This window comes from Dermacentor variabilis, chromosome 1 (assembly GCF_050947875.1).
Source record: "Dermacentor variabilis isolate Ectoservices chromosome 1, ASM5094787v1, whole genome shotgun sequence".
Classification (NCBI taxonomy): domain Eukaryota; kingdom Metazoa; phylum Arthropoda; class Arachnida; order Ixodida; family Ixodidae; genus Dermacentor; species Dermacentor variabilis.
The window spans coordinates 264914729-264931702 of NC_134568.1; the positions used below are offsets into that span (position 1 = coordinate 264914729).

The 16974-nt window shown below is 49.7% G+C and overlaps 1 protein-coding gene across 1 annotated transcript in view; it reads right to left on the bottom strand.

Annotated features, from left to right (window-relative positions):
* Positions 1 to 264: 264 nt before the first annotated feature.
* The window catches only part of LOC142566275 (uncharacterized), a 99821-nt gene continuing 83111 nt past the window's right edge, over positions 265 to 16974 (bottom strand). The window contains exon 4 of the mRNA XM_075677197.1: positions 265 to 411. Coding sequence (XP_075533312.1) covers positions 265 to 411 — 147 coding nt within the window. The remainder of the gene's footprint in view (positions 412 to 16974) is intronic.

Genomic DNA, 16974 nt, shown 5'->3' on the forward strand with positions numbered 1-16974 from the left:
CGCGTTTCTGACATGCGGTGGCTCTGCAGACAGACTATTGTGAAGCGGGCCTACGCCGCACTACGGCTCACATTTGACGGAGCACAATGAAATCACAAACTGGCCTTTTTTGTGAGGGATGCATGACGAGGGCTTTTTCGAACTGACGCGTCGACATCTCTAGCAGTACTGCTTGCAGTTTCTCGCTACTCCGTGAATTAACGCGGAGACGTTAAGACGCTACTCCAAGCATTAATGTGCCTTTCATACTCAGAAATTAGGAACTCAGGAACTCAGGAACTCATCCTCAGGAACGTCCTTTTCATACTCAAGAATTAGTCGTAGTACCGTGCACGATTTGGGGAACACCATTTCCACACTCCATGAGGACGGCACTACCAAGCAACCGGCGCCATACAACGCGACAGCAAGCTGTCGACTCACCCCAAAGAGGGTGTTCGTAGGCATTAGTCGGGAGTCGATGTCCGCGCCGCCGTCGTCCTCCGTCTCGGTGAAGTCTACCAAAGCGATCTCATAAACGAGTGTTGCGTTCGGCGGGATGCGAGGGAGGCACCCCTGGGCTCCGAATCCATACCCGCCGAGATCTTGGCGTGACATCCTTCGCCGCGTCGCATGCTCTGTACAGCGATGCGATGTGCAGCCCCAGTACTCCTAGTTCTTTCAGGCTGCGTTGCGGAGAAAACAATCCTCTTTAGGCAGTATGTTGAAGCATTTTACTTGATTTTGTTTTTATCATTTGATAAGTGCCTTTACGCGTAGCGAAAGTGCTGTATTGTGTTGCAGTACAAAATACTATATATTTCACGGCGAATACATTAAATGCTCATGCGACTAAATACACTAAATGCTACTCACCCCAAAGAGGCTGTTCGTAGGCATTAGTCGGGAGTCGATGACCGCGCCGCCGTCGTCCTCCGTCTCGGTGAAGTCTACCAAAGCGATCTCATAAACGAGTGTTGCGTTCGGCGGGATGCGAGGGAGGCACCCCTGGGCTCCGAATCCATACCCGCAGAGATCTTGACGTGACATCCTTCGCCCCGTCGCATGCTCTGTACAGCGATGCGATGTGCAGCCCCAGTACTCCTAGTTCTTTCAGGCTGCGTTGCGGAGAAAACACTCCTCTTTAGGCAGTATGTTGAAGCATTTTACTTGATTTTGTTTTTATCATTTGATAAGTGCCTTTACGCGTAGCGAAAGTGCTGTATTGTGTTGCAGTACAAAATGCTATATATTTCACCGCGAATACACTAAATGCTCATGCGACTAAATACACTAAATGCGACTCACCCCAAAGAGGGTGTTCGTAGGCATTAGTCGGGAGTCGATGTCCGCGCCGCCGTCGTCCTCCGTCTCGGTGAAGTCTACCAAAGCGATCTCATAAACGAGTGTTGCGTTCGGCGGGATGCGAGGGAGGCACCCCTGGGCTCCGAATCCATACCCGCCGAGATCTTGACGTGACATCCTTCGCCCCGTCGCATGCTCTGTACAGCGATGCGATGTGCAGCCCCAGTACTCCTAGTTCTTTCAGGCTGCGTTGCGGAGAAAACAATCCTCTTTAGGCAGTATGTTGAAGCATTTTACTTGATTTTGTTTTTATCATTTGATAAGTGCCTTTACGCGTAGCGAAAGTGCTGTATTGTGTTGCAGTACAAAATACTATATATTTCACGGCGAATACACTAAATGCTCATGCGACTAAATACACTAAATGCTACTCACCCCAAAGAGGCTGTTCGTAGGCATTAGTCGGGAGTCGATGACCGCGCCGCCGTCGTCCTCCGTCTCGGTGAAGTCTACCAAAGCGATCTCATAAACGAGTGTTGCGTTCGGCGGGATGCGAGGGAGGCACCCCTGGGCTCCGAATCCATACCCGCAGAGATCTTGACGTGACATCCTTCGCCCCGTCGCATGCTCTGTACAGCGATGCGATGTGCAGCCCCAGTACTCCTAGTTCTTTCAGGCTGCGTTGCGGAGAAAACACTCCTCTTTAGGCAGTATGTTGAAGCATTTTACTTGATTTTGTTTTTATCATTTGATAAGTGCCTTTACGCGTAGCGAAAGTGCTGTATTGTGTTGCAGTACAAAATGCTATATATTTCACCGCGAATACACTAAATGCTCATGCGACTAAATACACTAAATGCGACTCACCCCAAAGAGGGTGTTCGTAGGCATTAGTCGGGAGTCGATGTCCGCGCCGCCGTCGTCCTCCGTCTCGGTGAAGTCTACCAAAGCGATCTCATAAACGAGTGTTGCGTTCGGCGGGATGCGAGGGAGGCACCCCTGGGCTCCGAATCCATACCCGCCGAGATCTTGACGTGACATCCTTCGCCCCGTCGCATGCTCTGTAAAGCGATGCGATGTGCAGCCCCAGTACTCCTAGTACTTTCAGGCTGCGTTGCGGAGAAAACACTCCTCTTTAGGCAGTATGTTGAAGGATTTTACTTGATTTTGTTTTTATCATTTGATAAGTACCTTTACGCGTAGCGAAAGTGCTGTATTGTGTTGCAGTACAAAATGCTATATATTTCACCGCGAATACACTAAATGCTCATGCGACTAAATACACTAAATGCGACTCACCCCAAAGAGGGTGTTCGTAGGCATTAGTCGGGAGTCGATGTCCGCGCCGCCGTCGTCCTCCGTCTCGGTGAAGTCTACCAAAGCGATCTCATAAACGAGTGTTGCGTTCGGCGGGATGCGAGGGAGGCACCCCTGGGCTCCGAATCCATACCCGCCGAGATCTTGGCGTGACATCCTTCGCCGCGCCGCATGCTCTGTACAGCGATGCGATGTGCAGCCCCAGTACTCCTAGTTCTTTCAGGCTGCGTTGCGGAGAAAACAATCCTCTTTAGGCAGTATGTTGAAGCATTTTACTTGATTTTGTTTTTATCATTTGATAAGTGCCTTTACGCGTAGCGAAAGTGCTGTATTGTGTTGCAGTACAAAATACTATATATTTCACGGCGAATACATTAAATGCTCATGCGACTAAATACACTAAATGCTACTCACCCCAAAGAGGCTGTTCGTAGGCATTAGTCGGGAGTCGATGACCGCGCCGCCGTCGTCCTCCGTCTCGGTGAAGTCTACCAAAGCGATCTCATAAACGAGTGTTGCGTTCGGCGGGATGCGAGGGAGGCACCCCTGGGCTCCGAATCCATACCCGCAGAGATCTTGACGTGACATCCTTCGCCCCGTCGCATGCTCTGTACAGCGATGCGATGTGCAGCCCCAGTACTCCTAGTTCTTTCAGGCTGCGTTGCGGAGAAAACACTCCTCTTTAGGCAGTATGTTGAAGCATTTTACTTGATTTTGTTTTTATCATTTGATAAGTGCCTTTACGCGTAGCGAAAGTGCTGTATTGTGTTGCAGTACAAAATGCTATATAGTTCACCGCGAATACACTAAATGCTCATGCGACTAAATACACTAAATGCGACTCACCCCAAAGAGGGTGTTCGTAGGCATTAGTCGGGAGTCGATGTCCGCGCCGCCGTCGTCCTCCGTCTCGGTGAAGTCTACCAAAGCGATCTCATAAACGAGTGTTGCGTTCGGCGGGATGCGAGGGAGGCACCCCTGGGCTCCGAATCCATACCCGCCGAGATCTTGACGTGACATCCTTCGCCCCGTCGCATGCTCTGTACAGCGATGCGATGTGCAGCCCCAGTACTCCTAGTTCTTTCAGGCTGCGTTGCGGAGAAAACAATCCTCTTTAGGCAGTATGTTGAAGCATTTTACTTGATTTTGTTTTTATCATTTGATAAGTGCCTTTACGCGTAGCGAAAGTGCTGTATTGTGTTGCAGTACAAAATACTATATATTTCACGGCGAATACACTAAATGCTCATGCGACTAAATACACTAAATGCTACTCACCCCAAAGAGGCTGTTCGTAGGCATTAGTCGGGAGTCGATGACCGCGCCGCCGTCGTCCTCCGTCTCGGTGAAGTCTACCAAAGCGATCTCATAAACGAGTGTTGCGTTCGGCGGGATGCGAGGGAGGCACCCCTGGGCTCCGAATCCATACCCGCAGAGATCTTGACGTGACATCCTTCGCCCCGTCGCATGCTCTGTACAGCGATGCGATGTGCAGCCCCACTACTCCTAGTTCTTTCAGGCTGCGTTGCGGAGAAAACACTCCTCTTTAGGCAGTATGTTGAAGCATTTTGCTTGATTTTGTTTTTATCATTTGATAAGTGCCTTTACGCGTAGCGAAAGTGCTGTATTGTGTTGCAGTACAAAATGCTATATATTTCACCGCGAATACACTAAATGCTCATGCGACTAAATACACTAAATGCGACTCACCCCAAAGAGGGTGTTCGTAGGCATTAGTCGGGAGTCGATGTCCGCGCCGCCGTCGCCCTCCGTCTCGGTGAAGTCTACCAAAGCGATCTCATAAACGAGTGTTGCGTTCGGCGGGATGCGAGGGAGGCACCCCTGGGCTCCGAATCCATACCCGCCGAGATCTTGACGTGACATCCTTCGCCCCGTCGCATGCTCTGTACAGCGATGCGATGTGCAGCCCCAGTACTCCTAGTTCTTTCAGGCTGCGTTGCGGAGAAAACACTCCTCTTTAGGCAGTATGTTGAAGCATTTTACTTGATTTTGTTTTTATCATTTGATAAGTGCCTTTACGCGTAGCGAAAGTGCTGTATTGTGTTGCAGTACAAAATGCTATATATTTCACCGCGAATACACTAAATGCTCATGCGACTAAATACACTAAATGCGACTCACCCCAAAGAGGGTGTTCGTAGGCATTAGTCGGGAGTCGATGTCCGCGCCGCCGTCGTCCTCCGTCTCGGTGAAGTCTACCAAAGCGATCTCATAAACGAGTGTTGCGTTCGGCGGGATGCGAGGGAGGCACCCCTGGGCTCCGAATCCATACCCGCCGAGATCTTGACGTGACATCCTTCGCCCCGTAGCATGCTCTGTAAAGCGATGCGATGTGCAGCCCCAGTACTCCTAGTACTTTCAGGCTGCGTTGCGGAGAAAACACTCCTCTTTAGGCAGTATGTTGAAGGATTTTACTTGATTTTGTTTTTATCATTTGATAAGTACCTTTACGCGTAGCGAAAGTGCTGTATTGTGTTGCAGTACAAAATACTACATACTTCACGGCGAATACACTAAATGCTCATGCGACTAAATACACTAAATGCGACTCACCCCAAAGAGGGTGTTAATAGGCATTAGTCGGGAGTCGATGTCCGCGCCGCCGTCGTCCTCCGTCTCGGTGAAGTCTACCAAAGCGATCTCATAAACGAGTGTTGCGTTCGGCGGGATGCGAGGGAGGCACCCCTGGGCTCCGAATCCATACCCGCCGAGATCTTGACGTGACATCCTTCGCCCCGTCGCATGCTCTGTACAGCGATGCGATGTGCAGCCTCAGTACTCCTAGTTCTTTCAGGATGCGTTGCGGAGAAAACACTCCTCTTTAGGCAGTATGTTGAAGCATTTTACTTGATTTTGTTTTTATCATTTGATAAGTGCCTTTACGCGTAGCGAAAGTGCTGTATTGTGTTGCAGTACAAAATACTATATATTTCACGGCGAATACACTAAATGCTCATGCGACTAAATACACTAAATGCGACTCACCCCAAAGAGGGTGTTCGTAGGCATTAGTCGGGAGTCGATGTCCGCGCCGCCGTCGTCCTCCGTCTCGGTGAAGTCTACCAAAGCGATCTCATAAACGAGTGTTGCGTTCGGCGGGATGCGAGGGAGGCACCCCTGGGCTCCGAATCCATACCCACCGAGATCTTGACGTGACATCCTTCGCCCCGTCGCATGCTCTCTACAGCGATGCGATGTGCAGCCCCAGTACTCCTAGTTCTTTCAGGCTGCGTTGCGGAGAAAACACTCCTCTTTAGGCAGTATGTTGAAGCATTTTACTTGATTTTGTTTTTATCATTTGATAAGTGCCTTTACGCGTAGCGAAAGTGCTGTATTGTGTTGCAGTACAAAATACTATATATTTCACGGCGAATACACTAAATGCTCATGCGACTAAATACACTAAATGCGACTCACCCCAAAGAGGGTGTTCGTAGGCATTAGTCGGGAGTCGATGTCCGCGCCGCCGTCGTCCTCCGTCTCGGTGAAGTCTACCAAAGCGATCTCATAAACGAGTGTTGCGTTCGGCGGGATGCGAGGGAGGCACCCCTGGGCTCCGAATCCATACCCGCCGAGATCTTGACGTGACATCCTTCGCCCCGTCGCATGCTCTGTACAGCGATGCGATGTGCAGCCCCAGTACTCCTAGTTCTTTCAGGCTGCGTTGCGGAGAAAACACTCCTCTTTAGGCAGTATGTTGAAGCATTTTACTTGATTTTGTTTTTATCATTTGATAAGTGCCCTTACGCGTAGCGAAATATTCTGTTGCAGTACAAAATACTATATATTTCACGGCGAATACACTAAATGCTCATGCGACTAAATACACTAAATGCGACTCACCCCAAAGAGGGTGTTCGTAGGCATCAGTCGGGAGTCGATGTCCGCGCCGCCGTCGTCCTCCGCCTCGGTGAAGTCTACCAAAGCGATCTAATAAACGAGTGTTGCGTTCGGCGGGATGCGAGGGAGGCACCCCTGGGCTCCTAATCCATACCCACCGAGATCTTGACGTGACATCCTTCGCCCCGTCGCATGCTCTGTACAGCGATGCGATGTGCAGCCCCAGTACTCCTAGTACTTTCAGGCTGCGTTGCGGAGAAAACACTCCTCTTTAGGCAGTATGTTGAAGCATTTTACTTGATTTTGTTTTTATCATTTGATAAGTGCCTTTACGCGTAGCGAAAGTGCTGTATTGTGTTGCAGTACAAAATACTATATATTTCACGGCGAATACACTAAATGCTTATGCGACTAAATACACTAAATGCGACTCACCCCAAAGAGGGTGTTCGTAGGCATTAGTCGGGAGTCGATGTCCGCGCCGCCGTCGTCCTCCGTCTCGGTGAAGTCTACCAAAGCGATCTCATAAACGAGTGTTGCGTTCGGCGGGATGCGAGGGAGGCACCCCTGGGCTCCGAATCCATACCCGCCGAGATCTTGACGTGACATCCTTCGCCCCGTCGCATGCTCTGTACAGCGATGCGATGTGCAGCCTCAGTACTCCTAGTTCTTTCAGGCTGCGTTGCGGAGAAAACACTCCTCTTTAGGCAGTATATTGAAGCATTTTACGTGATTTTGTTTTTATCATTTGATAAGTGCCTTTACGCGTAGCGAAAGTGCTGTATTGTGTTGCAGTACAAAATACTATATATTTCACGGCGAATACACTAAATGCTCATGCGACTAAATACACTAAATGCGACTCACCCCAAAGAGGGTGTTCGTAGGCATTAGTCGGGAGTCGATGTCCGCGCCGCCGTCGTCCTCCGTCTCGGTGAAGTCTACCAAAGCGATCTCATAAACGAGTGTTGCGTTCGGCGGGATGCGAGGGAGGCACCCCTGGGCTCCGAATCCATACCCGCCGAAATCTTGACGTGACATCCTTCGCCCCGTCGCATGCTCTGTACAGCGATGCGATGTGCAGCCTCAGTACTCCTAGTTCTTTCAGGCTGCGTTGCGGAGAAAACACTCCTCTTTAGGCAGTACGTTGAAGCATTTTACTTGATTTTGTTTTTATCATTTGATAAGTGCCTTTACGCGTAGCGAAAGTGCTGTGTTGTGTTGCAGTACAAAATACTATATATTTCACGGCGAATGCACTAAATGCTCATGCGACTAAATACACTAAATGCGACTCACCCCAAAGAGGGTGTTCGTAGGCATTAGTCGGGAGTCGATGTCCGCGCCGCCGTCGTCCTCCGTCTCGGTGAAGTCTACCAAAGCGATCTCATAAACGAGTGTTGCGTTCGGCGGGATGCGAGGGAGGCACCCCTGGGCTCCGAATCCATACCCGCCGAGATCTTGACGTGACATCCTTCGCCCCGTCGCATGCTCTGTACAGCGATGCGATGTGCAGCCTCAGTACTCCTAGTTCTTTCAGGCTGCGTTGCGGAGAAAACACTCCTCTTTAGGCAGTATGTTGAAGCATTTTACTTGATTTTGTTTTTATCATTTGATAAGTGCCTTTACGCGTAGCGAAAGTGCTGTATTGTGTTGCAGTACAAAATACTATATATTTCACGGCGAATACACTAAATGCTCATGCGACTAAATACACTAAATGCGACTCACCCCAAAGAGGGTGTTCGTAGGCATTAGTCGGGAGTCGATGTCCGCGCCGCCGTCGTCCTCCGTCTCGGTGAAGTCTACCAAAGCGATCTCATAAACGAGTGTTGCGTTCGGCGGGATGCGAGGGAGGCACCCCTAGGCTCCGAATCCATACCCGCCGAGATCTTGACGTGACATCCTTCGCCCCGTCGCATGCTCTGTACAGCGATGCGATGTGCAGCCTCAGTACTCCTAGTTCTTTCAGGCTGCGTTGCGGAGAAAACACTCCTCTTTAGGCAGTATGTTGAAGCATTTTACTTGATTTTGTTTTTATCATTTGATAAGTGCCTTTACGCGTAGCGAAAGTGCTGTATTGTGTTGCAGTACAAAATACTATATATTTCACGGCGAATACACTAAATGCTCATGCGACTAAATACACTAAATGCGACTCACCCAAAAGAGGGTGTTCGTAGGCATTAGTCGGGAGTAGATGTCCGCGCCGCCGTCGTCCTCCGTCTCGGTGAAGTCTACCAAAGCGATCTCATAAACGAGTGTTGCGTTCGGCGGGATGCGAGGGAGGCACCCCTGGGCTCCGAATCCATACCCGCCGAGATCTTGACGTGACATCCTTCGAACCGTCGCATGCTCTGTACAGCTATGCGATGTGCAGCCTCAGTACTCCTAGTTCTTTCAGGCTGCGTTGCGGAGAAAACACTCCTCTTTAGGCAGTATGTTGAAGCATTTTACTTGATTTTGTTTTTATCATTTGATAAGTGCCTTTACGCGTAGCGAAAGTGCTGTATTGTGTTGCAGTACAAAATACTATATATTTCACGGCGAATACACTAAATTCTCATGCGACTAAATACACTAAATGCGACTCACCCCAAAGAGGGTGTTCGTAGGCATTAGTCGGGAGTCGATGTCCGCGCTGGCGTCGTCCTCCGTCTCGGTGAAGTCTACCAAAGCGATCTCATAAACGAGTGTTGCGTTCGGCGGGATGCGAGGGAGGCACCCCTGGGCTCCGAATCCATACCCGCCGAGATCTTGACGTGACATCCTTCGCCCCGTCGCATGCTCTGCACAGCGATGCGATGTGCAGCCTCAGTACTCCTAGTTCTTTCAGGCTGCGTTGCGAAGAAAACACTCCTCTTTAGGCAGTATGTTGAAGCATTTTACTTGATTTTGTTTTTATCATTTGATAAGTGCCTTTACGCGTAGCGAAAGTGCTGTATTGTGTTGCAGTACAAAATACTATATATTTCACGGCGAATACACTAAATGCTCATGCGACTAAATACACTAAATGCGACTCACCCCAAAGAGGGTGTTCGTAGGCATTAGTCGGGAGTCGATGTCCGCGCCGCCGTCGTCCTCCGTCTCGGTGAAGTCTACCAAAGCGATCTCATAAACGAGTGTTGCGTTCGGCGGGATGCGAGGGAGGCACCCCTGGGCTCCGAATCCATACCCGCCGAGATCTTGACGTGACATCCTTCGCCCCGTCGCATGCTCTGTACAGCGATGCGATGTGCAGCCTCAGTACTCCTAGTTCTTTCAGGCTGCGTTGCGGGGAAAACACTCCTCTTTAGGCAGTATGTTGAAGCATTTTACTTGATTTTTTTTTATCATTTCATAAGTGCCTTTACGCGTAGCGAAAGTGCTGTATTGTGTTGCAGTACAAAATACTATATATTTCACGGCGAATACACTAAATGCTCATGCGACTAAATACACTAAATGCGACTCACCCCAAAGAGGGTGTTCGTAGGCATTAGTCGGGAGTCGATGTCCGCGCCGCCGTCGTCCTCCGTCTCGGTGAAGTCTACCAAAGCGATCTCATAAACGAGTGTTGCGTTCGGCGGGATGCGAGGGAGGCACCCCTGGGCTCCGAATCCATACCCGCCGAGATCTTGACGTGACATCCTTCGCCCCGTCGCATGCTCTGTACAGCGATGCGATGTGCAGCCTCAGTACTCCTAGTTCTTTCAGGCTGCGTTGCGGAGAAAACACTCCTCTTTAGGCAGTATGTTGAAGCATTTTACTTGATTTTGTTTTTATCATTTGATAAGTGCCTATTCCGGCGGCTAGCTTCCCACGCTATGCGTGCCGTCCTCGCACCTGTTAAAGCTTTTCCTAGACGCTAGAACTATACTATTCCTACGCAACCTTGAGCGATCTGAAAGCCCGTTTCCAAGCCTGGCCTGGCTGCGTTGCGGAGAAAACACTCCTCTTTAGGCAGTATGTTGAAGCATTTTACTTGATTTTGTTTTTATCATTTGATAAGTGCCTTTACGCGTAGCGAAAGTGCTGTATTGTGTTGCAGTACAAAATACTATTTATTTCACGGCGAATACACTAAATGCTCATGCGACTAAATACACTAAATGCGACTCACCCCAAAGAGGGTGTTCGTAGGCATTAGTCGGGAGTCGATGTCCGCGCCGCCGTCGTCCTCCGTCTCGGTGAAGTCTACCAAAGCGATCTCATAAACGAGTGTTGCGTTCGGCGGGATGCGAGGGAGGCACCCCTGGGCTCCGAATCCATACCCGCCGAGATCTTGACGTGACATCCTTCGAACCGTCGCATGCTCTGTACAGCTATGCGATGTGCAGCCTCAGTACTCCTAGTTCTTTCAGGCTGCGTTGCGGAGAAAACACTCCTCTTTAGGCAGTATGTTGAAGCATTTTACTTGATTTTGTTTTTATCATTTGATAAGTGCCTTTACGCGTAGCGAAAGTGCTGTATTGTGTTGCAGTACAAAATACTATATATTTCACGGCGAATACACTAAATTCTCATGCGACTAAATACACTAAATGCGACTCACCCCAAAGAGGGTGTTCGTAGGCATTAGTCGGGAGTCGATGTCCGCGCTGGCGTCGTCCTCCGTCTCGGTGAAGTCTACCAAAGCGATCTCATAAACGAGTGTTGCGTTCGGCGGGATGCGAGGGAGGCACCCCTGGGCTCCGAATCCATACCCGCCGAGATCTTGACGTGACATCCTTCGCCCCGTCGCATGCTCTGCACAGCGATGCGATGTGCAGCCTCAGTACTCCTAGTTCTTTCAGGCTGCGTTGCGAAGAAAACACTCCTCTTTAGGCAGTATGTTGAAGCATTTTACTTGATTTTGTTTTTATCATTTGATAAGTGCCTTTACGCGTAGCGAAAGTGCTGTATTGTGTTGCAGTACAAAATACTATATATTTCACGGCGAATACACTAAATGCTCATGCGACTAAATACACTAAATGCGACTCACCCCAAAGAGGGTGTTCGTAGGCATTAGTCGGGAGTCGATGTCCGCGCCGCCGTCGTCCTCCGTCTCGGTGAAGTCTACCAAAGCGATCTCATAAACGAGTGTTGCGTTCGGCGGGATGCGAGGGAGGCACCCCTGGGCTCCGAATCCATACCCGCCGAGATCTTGACGTGACATCCTTCGCCCCGTCGCATGCTCTGTACAGCGATGCGATGTGCAGCCTCAGTACTCCTAGTTCTTTCAGGCTGCGTTGCGGGGAAAACACTCCTCTTTAGGCAGTATGTTGAAGCATTTTACTTGATTTTTTTTTTTATCATTTGATAAGTGCCTTTACGCGTAGCGAAAGTGCTGTATTGTGTTGCAGTACAAAATACTATATATTTCACGGCGAATACACTAAATGCTCATGCGACTAAATACACTAAATGCGACTCACCCCAAAGAGGGTGTTCGTAGGCATTAGTCGGGAGTCGATGTCCGCGCCGCCGTCGTCCTCCGTCTCGGTGAAGTCTACCAAAGCGATCTCATAAACGAGTGTTGCGTTCGGCGGGATGCGAGGGAGGCACCCCTGGGCTCCGAATCCATACCCGCCGAGATCTTGACGACACATCCTTCGCCCCGTCGCATGCTCTGTACAGCGATGCGATGTGCAGCCTCAGTACTCCTAGTTCTTTCAGGCTGCGTTGCGGAGAAAACACTCCTCTTTAGGCAGTATGTTGAAGCATTTTACTTGATTTTGTTTTTATCATTTGATAAGTGCCTATTCCGGCGGCTAGCTTCCCACGCTATGCGTGCCGTCCTCGCACCTGTTAAAGCTTTTCCTAGACGCTAGAACTATACTATTCCTACGCAACCTTGAGCGATCTGAAAGCCCGTTTCCAAGCCTGGCCTGGCTGCGTTGCGGAGAAAACACTCCTCTTTAGGCAGTATGTTGAAGCATTTTACTTGATTTTGTTTTTATCATTTGATAAGTGCCTTTACGCGTAGCGAAAGTGCTGTATTGTGTTGCAGTACAAAATACTATATATTTCACGGCGAATACACTAAATGCTCATGCGACTAAATACACTAAATGCGACTCACCCCAAAGAGGGTGTTCGTAGGCATTAGTCGGGAGTCGATGTCCGCGCCGCCGTCGTCCTCCGTCTCGGTGAAGTCTACCAAAGCGATCTCATAAACGAGTGTTGCGTTCGGCGGGATGCGAGGGAGGCACCCCTGGGCTCCGAATCCATACCCGCCGAGATCTTGACGTGACATCCTTCGCCCCGTCGCATGCTCTGTACAGCGATGCGATGTGCAGCCTCAGTACTCCTAGTTCTTTCAGGCTGCGTTGCGGAGAAAACACTCCTCTTTAGGCAGTATGTTGAAGCATTTTACTTGATTTTGTTTTTATCATTTGATAAGTGCCTTTACGCGTAGCGAAAGTGCTGTATTGTGTTGCAGTACAAAATACTATATATTTCACGGCGAATACACTAAATGCTCATGCGACTAAATACACTAAATGCGACTCACCCCAAAGAGGGTGTTCGTAGGCATTAGTCGGGAGTCGATGTCCGCGCCGCCGTCGTCCTCCGTCTCGGTGAAGTCTACCAAAGCGATCTCATAAACGTGTGTTGCGTTCGGCGGGATGCGAGGGAGGCACCCCTGGGCTCCGAATCCATACCCGCCGAGATCTTGACGTGACATCCTTCGCCCCGTCGCATGCTCTGTACAGCGATGCGATGTGCAGCCTCAGTACTCCTAGTACTTTCAGGCTGCGTTGCGGAGGAAACACTCCTCTTTAGGCAGTATGTTGAAGCATTTTACTTGGTTTTGTTTTTATCATTTGATAAGTGCCTTTACGCGTAGCGAAAGTGCTGTATTGTGTTGCAGTACAAAATACTATATATTTCACGGCGAATACACTAAATGCTCATGCGACTAAATACACTAAATGCGACTCACCCCAAAGAGGGTGTTCGTAGGCATTAGTCGGGAGTAGATGTCCGCGCCGCCGTCGTCCTCCGTCTCGGTGAAGTCTACCAAAGCGATCTCATAAACGAGTGTTGCGTTCGGCGGGATGCGAGGGAGGCACCCCTGGGCTCCGAATCCATACCCGCCGAGATCTTGACGTGACATCCTTCGAACCGTCGCATGCTCTGTACAGCTATGCGATGTGCAGCCTCAGTACTCCTAGTTCTTTCAGGCTGCGTTGCGGAGAAAACACTCCTCTTTAGGCAGTATGTTGAAGCATTTTACTTGATTTTGTTTTTATCATTTGATAAGTGCCTTTACGCGTAGCGAAAGTGCTGTATTGTGTTGCAGTACAAAATACTATATATTTCACGGCGAATACACTAAATTCTCATGCGACTAAATACACTAAATGCGACTCACCCCAAAGAGGGTGTTCGTAGGCATTAGTCGGGAGTCGATGTCCGCGCTGGCGTCGTCCTCCGTCTCGGTGAAGTCTACCAAAGCGATCTCATAAACGAGTGTTGCGTTCGGCGGGATGCGAGGGAGGCACCCCTGGGCTCCGAATCCATACCCGCCGAGATCTTGACGTGACATCCTTCGCCCCGTCGCATGCTCTGCACAGCGATGCGATGTGCAGCCTCAGTACTCCTAGTTCTTTCAGGCTGCGTTGCGAAGAAAACACTCCTCTTTAGGCAGTATGTTGAAGCATTTTACTTGATTTTGTTTTTATCATTTGATAAGTGCCTTTACGCGTAGCGAAAGTGCTGTATTGTGTTGCAGTACAAAATACTATATATTTCACGGCGAATACACTAAATGCTCATGCGACTAAATACACTAAATGCGACTCACCCCAAAGAGGGTGTTCGTAGGCATTAGTCGGGAGTCGATGTCCGCGCCGCCGTCGTCCTCCGTCTCGGTGAAGTCTACCAAAGCGATCTCATAAACGAGTGTTGCGTTCGGCGGGATGCGAGGGAGGCACCCCTGGGCTCCGAATCCATACCCGCCGAGATCTTGACGTGACATCCTTCGCCCCGTCGCATGCTCTGTACAGCGATGCGATGTGCAGCCTCAGTACTCCTAGTTCTTTCAGGCTGCGTTGCGGGGAAAACACTCCTCTTTAGGCAGTATGTTGAAGCATTTTACTTGATTTTTTTTTTATCATTTGATAAGTGCCTTTACGCGTAGCGAAAGTGCTGTATTGTGTTGCAGTACAAAATACTATATATTTCACGGCGAATACACTAAATGCTCATGCGACTAAATACACTAAATGCGACTCACCCCAAAGAGGGTGTTCGTAGGCATTAGTCGGGAGTCGATGTCCGCGCCGCCGTCGTCCTCCGTCTCGGTGAAGTCTACCAAAGCGATCTCATAAACGAGTGTTGCGTTCGGCGGGATGCGAGGGAGGCACCCCTGGGCTCCGAATCCATACCCGCCGAGATCTTGACGTGACATCCTTCGCCCCGTCGCATGCTCTGTACAGCGATGCGATGTGCAGCCTCAGTACTCCTAGTTCTTTCAGGCTGCGTTGCGGAGAAAACACTCCTCTTTAGGCAGTATGTTGAAGCATTTTACTTGATTTTGTTTTTATCATTTGATAAGTGCCTATTCCGGCGGCTAGCTTCCCACGCTATGCGTGCCGTCCTCGCACCTGTTAAAGCTTTTCCTAGACGCTAGAACTATACTATTCCTACGCAACCTTGAGCGATCTGAAAGCCCGTTTCCAAGCCTGGCCTGGCTGCGTTGCGGAGAAAACACTCCTCTTTAGGCAGTATGTTGAAGCATTTTACTTGATTTTGTTTTTATCATTTGATAAGTGCCTTTACGCGTAGCGAAAGTGCTGTATTGTGTTGCAGTACAAAATACTATTTATTTCACGGCGAATACACTAAATGCTCATGCGACTAAATACACTAAATGCGACTCACCCCAAAGAGGGTGTTCGTAGGCATTAGTCGGGAGTCGATGTCCGCGCCGCCGTCGTCCTCCGTCTCGGTGAAGTCTACCAAAGCGATCTCATAAACGAGTGTTGCGTTCGGCGGGATGCGAGGGAGGCACCCCTGGGCTCCGAATCCATACCCGCCGAGATCTTGACGTGACATCCTTCGAACCGTCGCATGCTCTGTACAGCTATGCGATGTGCAGCCTCAGTACTCCTAGTTCTTTCAGGCTGCGTTGCGGAGAAAACACTCCTCTTTAGGCAGTATGTTGAAGCATTTTACTTGATTTTGTTTTTATCATTTGATAAGTGCCTTTACGCGTAGCGAAAGTGCTGTATTGTGTTGCAGTACAAAATACTATATATTTCACGGCGAATACACTAAATTCTCATGCGACTAAATACACTAAATGCGACTCACCCCAAAGAGGGTGTTCGTAGGCATTAGTCGGGAGTCGATGTCCGCGCTGGCGTCGTCCTCCGTCTCGGTGAAGTCTACCAAAGCGATCTCATAAACGAGTGTTGCGTTCGGCGGGATGCGAGGGAGGCACCCCTGGGCTCCGAATCCATACCCGCCGAGATCTTGACGTGACATCCTTCGCCCCGTCGCATGCTCTGCACAGCGATGCGATGTGCAGCCTCAGTACTCCTAGTTCTTTCAGGCTGCGTTGCGAAGAAAACACTCCTCTTTAGGCAGTATGTTGAAGCATTTTACTTGATTTTGTTTTTATCATTTGATAAGTGCCTTTACGCGTAGCGAAAGTGCTGTATTGTGTTGCAGTACAAAATACTATATATTTCACGGCGAATACACTAAATGCTCATGCGACTAAATACACTAAATGCGACTCACCCCAAAGAGAATGTTCGTAGGCATTAGTCGGGAGTCGATGTCCGCGCCGCCGTCGTCCTCCGTCTCGGTGAAGTCTACCAAAGCGATCTCATAAACGAGTGTTGCGTTCGGCGGGATGCGAGGGAGGCACCCCTGGGCTCCGAATCCATACCCGCCGAGATCTTGACGTGACATCCTTCGCCCCGTCGCATGCTCTGTACAGCGATGCGATGTGCAGCCTCAGTACTCCTAGTTCTTTCAGGCTGCGTTGCGGGGAAAACACTCCTCTTTAGGCAGTATGTTGAAGCATTTTACTTGATTTTTTTTTTATCATTTGATAAGTGCCTTTACGCGTAGCGAAAGTGCTGTATTGTGTTGCAGTACAAAATACTATATATTTCACGGCGAATACACTAAATGCTCATGCGACTAAATACACTAAATGCGACTCACCCCAAAGAGGGTGTTCGTAGGCATTAGTCGGGAGTCGATGTCCGCGCCGCCGTCGTCCTCCGTCTCGGTGAAGTCTACCAAAGCGATCTCATAAACGAGTGTTGCGTTCGGCGGGATGCGAGGGAGGCACCCCTGGGCTCCGAATCCATACCCGCCGAGATCTTGACGTGACATCCTTCGCCCCGTCGCATGCTCTGTACAGCGATGCGATGTGCAGCCTCAGTACTCCTAGTTCTTTCAGGCTGCGTTGCGGAGAAAACACTCCTCTTTAGGCAGTATGTTGAAGCATTTTACTTGATTTTGTTTTTATCATTTGATAAGTGCCTATTCCGGCGGCTAGCTTCCCACGCTATGCGTGCC